This window comes from Priapulus caudatus, unplaced genomic scaffold (genome assembly GCF_000485595.1).
Source record: "Priapulus caudatus unplaced genomic scaffold, Priapulus_caudatus-5.0.1 Scaffold543, whole genome shotgun sequence".
Classification (NCBI taxonomy): Eukaryota; Metazoa; Priapulida; class Priapulimorpha; order Priapulimorphida; family Priapulidae; genus Priapulus; species Priapulus caudatus.
In genome coordinates, this window is record NW_014577604.1 from 30,430 (window position 1) to 33,436 (window position 3,007).

At 51.0% G+C, this 3,007-nt stretch overlaps 1 protein-coding gene across 2 annotated transcripts in view; it reads right to left on the reverse strand.

The window, feature by feature from the left end:
* Positions 1 to 23: 23 nt before the first annotated feature.
* The window catches only part of LOC106811481 (interferon-related developmental regulator 2-like), a 26,856-nt gene continuing 23,872 nt past the window's right edge, over positions 24 to 3,007 (reverse strand). For both annotated transcript variants that reach the window (XM_014815120.1, XM_014815119.1), the window contains exons 7-8: positions 1,005 to 1,113; positions 24 to 458 (exon numbers count right to left, since the gene is read on the reverse strand). In XM_014815120.1, the coding sequence (XP_014670606.1) occupies positions 177 to 458; positions 1,005 to 1,113 (391 nt within the window). In that variant the 3' untranslated portion in view covers positions 24 to 176. The remainder of the gene's footprint in view (positions 459 to 1,004; positions 1,114 to 3,007) is intronic.

Below are 3,007 nucleotides of genomic sequence, written 5' to 3' on the forward strand. Positions count from 1 at the left end.
GCAGCCGCTGCCACGCCCCCTCCTCTACCCCGAGGACCATCTCTCGCCTCTCCTCTATGCCGCAGCCGCTGCCACGCCCCCTCCTCTACCCCGAGGACCATCTCTCGTCTCTCCTCTATGCCGCAGCCGCTGCCACGCCCCCTCCTCTACCCCGAGGACCATCTCTCGCCTCTCCTCTATGCCGCAGCCGCTGCCACGTCCCCTCCTCTACCCCGAGGACCATCTCTCGTCTCTCCTCTATGCCGCAGCCGCTGCCACGCCCCCTCCTCTACCCCGAGGACCATCTCTCGTCTCTCATCTCGGCGGCGGCGGTCCGGACTCACCCCGACGGCTCGCAGTATGTCCCTGAAGCTAGAGCGCTGCTGCCTGCGCTCCTTCTTCGCGCGATACTTGTTGCTGTCCGTCGCCAGCTGTCGCAGCTTCTCGCAGAGCCCGTCTATGTCGGATCCGTCAAAGTCCTGCAAGAGATTCGCCGCGAGGTGAATCGCGGAACGTGTTGCGCCACCTGGTGGTTGCAAATCACGGAACCTCCGGTCGCGCAAGAACAACAAATCACGGAACCTCCGGTCGCGCAAGAACAACAAATCACGGAACCTCCGGTCGCGCAAGAACAACAAATCGTCCTCGCGTGCGGAGCGCCACCTGGTGATTGTCGATATTTACCAGCCGACCCTCACGCGGGTAAAATGTCGACCCTCCCTCACGCTTACGCGCTGCGTTTCTCAGTCCGACATCGTCACCTCTCTCATCTTCACACGCTAAAAATGCCGTCGTCCCCGCGCTGTCAGGCTCGAGATTCTTACACGGTGACCCTCTCTCATTACATCCTAGCCTGGTGATTCTTCCCCTTTCCTCGATCTGTGATGTCTCATGATCGCCTCACAACGTTCCCCTCCCCACGTAGTGACCCTCCCCCCGACCTGTACCGACCTCGACCTGCGGTGACCTCGATCCCGGCCCAGAACTCGACCCCGACCGTGACCTTGACCTGCAGTGACCCTTACCTCATTGTCCATGCGAGCGAGTTCGTAGCTGAGCGCGATCACCTCGCCGGCAACGATGCGCAGCTCTACGTCCGAGCTTTCCAACAGTTCCTGCAGCCGCGGCAACAAGCTGCAACACAGAGGCAACATTACTGCAACAGTATAGCAACATTACTGCAACAGTATAGCAACAGTTCCTGCAGCCGCGGCAACAAGCTGCAACACAGAGGGGTAGTGGTGGGGTGAGGTAATAGTGAGGGGTAGCAAGCATGTACTCACAATCAGGTGTTGGTTCATGCCTGTGCCTAGCACCTGACAGAAGGCGTCGTAGCGTCGCTTCGTACACCAGCAGTCGAGCTCCAGGACCTCCGTGCCGAACTTCACGTTGTACTCTGAGAAGTCTCCCTCCTGCAACGACGCAAAGGTCATAGAATGGTGCTTTCCTAATCCCTTCTCCCCCAAGGAAAACTCTCTCCCTGTCTCGGTCTTTGCGGCCCCTTCTCCCTGAAGAATCCCCTTTCCTTGTATTTGTCATTCCGATTTCCTCTCCCAGAGAAGTCTCCATCTACCTGCTGCAGCCTTCCCGACCACCTCTCCCTGAGGAGAATGCCCCTGTACTTGTCTCGGTCTCCCTTCCAAGTTCCCTCTGAGAAATCGTGTCTTCCCATCACAGTGGCAACGCCCCCCCCCTCCTCTCCCAGAGAAATCCGATCTTCCTGTTGTAGCCGTAACAACCTGATCTCTTTATTGCATGTAATTCTAACACAACTACATGTACTGAAGACGTCTTTACTCAAGATGTCGTTTTCACGGAGAAAAAATTCTCTCTCCAACGAATCGACCGAAGAGTCATCCTCTGCAGCCTTTATGACCTCCATCTTCCACCCCTTCGTAGTTGCCACGACTTCATCTTCCTTAAGGCACACCCTGGCGAGTCCCCTCTGCTTGCGGTAACCTCTCCGACCGCCCTCTACAGGCTTCGCCCTCCAAGAAAACCACGGGGCCTAAAAAAAGGCCCCGTCAAGCGTCACTTAGCTCGACGGGGCCTCGATTTTATGCTAGACGGGAGAGCTGATTTTCTCCTAGACGGGGCTGATTTTCTCTGGACACCTGGACTGATGTTTATTAAAAACGCGTTTTTAACGGCGAGTGTATTGTTACTGATGGCTTATTCTCCTAAGCGATTTGGTATGATGAATTTATAACAAGCGGCAGCGCATTCTTATTTTCGTCGAATTCGACTTTAGTTTTGCGATTTCTCGGAATCTCAAAATTTGGAACGGGCGCCGACAAAACGCCAAGTGGCAACGCCACCGGGGCTGTTTACGGGGCTGTTATGCGGCCGCGAGCGTGAAAAGGGGAGAAGCCGCCCTAGCCTTCCTGCTCTATGCCGGCTTCGTTTATTAAGACACCTAAAAAATTTGTGAAGGCAGGGAAGCCCTGGAACAAGATTCCCACTTTCGCAGATTTTTATAAAAAAACTTGGCCCTATCAAAATTTAAGGCAATTACCAGAACAATCACTAATTCCAAAAAGTACGAGGTAACGTTCAACTGTTCTATACGTTGATATATTTGATGTCAATTAGCTTAATTACCATAGTAATAACGCCTAATTACTCCTATAACTGTGATCAGATATTGTTTGCCAGTTATGTTTGGTTCACGAATCTATTCATTGTATGATTACTGTCCATGTAACATCTGTATACGACACCATTCCCTATGCATCAAACAGTGTATATATGTGCATTTTTGCAGCTTGAGTTTTTCTAAAGTTTTTTTTTGTTTTTAGTTCACCATTTGTTCAAAATTTTTTGTATCATTATTTTTGATCTTTTGTCATCCTTGTCATGTTTTTGCTGTTTCTCATACTGTATCTATTAGCAGTTTTGCAGCTCTAGATTGCCACACCAACCTAACATGTTTGTATATTAGCTGTCAGGCAATTATTCGATCTAGTATAATAGTAAAATAGTAATATTTTATTTATAGTAACAATATAATAATCTACTTTACAGTAAA